At 32.0% G+C, this 1,163-nt stretch overlaps 1 protein-coding gene across 1 annotated transcript in view; it reads right to left on the reverse strand.

Moving 5' to 3' along the window:
• Positions 1 to 838: 838 nt before the first annotated feature.
• LOC137641071 (glutamic acid-rich protein-like) overlaps positions 839 to 1,163 on the reverse strand; it is a 26,498-nt gene continuing 26,173 nt past the window's right edge. Inside the window, exon 4 of the mRNA XM_068373516.1 lies at positions 839 to 1,009. Coding sequence (XP_068229617.1) covers positions 839 to 1,009 — 171 coding nt within the window. The remainder of the gene's footprint in view (positions 1,010 to 1,163) is intronic.

Raw genomic sequence — 1,163 nt, forward strand, 5'->3', positions numbered from 1 at the left:
TTAATGTTGTTACTGTTTTTAAAACATTTAATTTTTCCTTGTTTCATTCCCTCACTGAGCTATTTTCCCTGTTGGGGCCCTGGGTTTATTGCATTCTGCATTTCCAACTAAGGTTGTAGCTTAGCAAGTAATAATAATAATAATAATAATAATAATAATAATAATAATAATAATAATAATAATATATCACAATTAAAATCCTTAAACATATTTCCTGAAAATCACTTTAACAAAAAATGAATATTAATCTAAAGACAAAATTGTTATTTTCGCGAGAACACAGAAATCCTTCAAGACTGACGTGGGGTTGTTACGTAACCGCAGAAAAAATTAGGATGGCTAGACGGCCGCGCCCTTCATTCTTAAGGATTGACAAGAATCCTTCATTCTACGCCCAACTGACAAGAATCCTTAAGTTCCATCTACCAAGTGTGTGTTCACAATTGGTTTGATTGTCCTTATTACCAGCGTTTCCCTTTTGAAATTTTCATGCGGTGTTCAGGAGTGCATTTTTGCAGTTGAGGTTTCAGTTTTCCTCAGAGTAATGAAGTTCAAGTTTTAGTTTTCCCCAAAGTAGCGAAGTTCAGATTTTACTTATCCTAAGAGTAACGAAGTTCAGGTTTTAATTGTCTTCAAAGTAACGCTGTTCTGGTCTTAGTTTTCCTCAGAGTAACAAAGTTCAAGTTTTAGTTTTCTTCAGAGTAACGAAGTTCAGGTTTTACTTCTCCTCAGAATAACTATGTTCAGGGTTTAGTTTTCTTTAGAGTAATGAAGTTCAGGTTTTAGATTTCCTCAGAGTAAGGAAGTTCAGGTTTTACTTTTCCTCAGAGTAACGAAGTTAAGGTTTTCTGTAGTTGTTATCATTATCGTTGTCATCATTTGTTTCCATATCATTATAATTATTATCACTAACATTATCATGATTATCACTATCACTATCCTGATTATCATTTTCACCACTATTATCAATGTTATCATCACCATTCAGAATAAAGCTATCAATGCAAATCTTTGGAAAAATAAACACAATGTCAGGGGAAAAAAATAGAAAAACTACCCACGGAAAGTTATTGGAAACAAATATATCTGTAATGTTGTAAAGAATAAATAAAAGTAAGAAAGGCAACAAAGACAATTCTAAACCAAAGAAACAGTTATTATTA

Source organism: Palaemon carinicauda, chromosome 5, assembly GCF_036898095.1.
Source record: "Palaemon carinicauda isolate YSFRI2023 chromosome 5, ASM3689809v2, whole genome shotgun sequence".
Taxonomy (NCBI): Eukaryota; Metazoa; Arthropoda; class Malacostraca; order Decapoda; family Palaemonidae; genus Palaemon; species Palaemon carinicauda.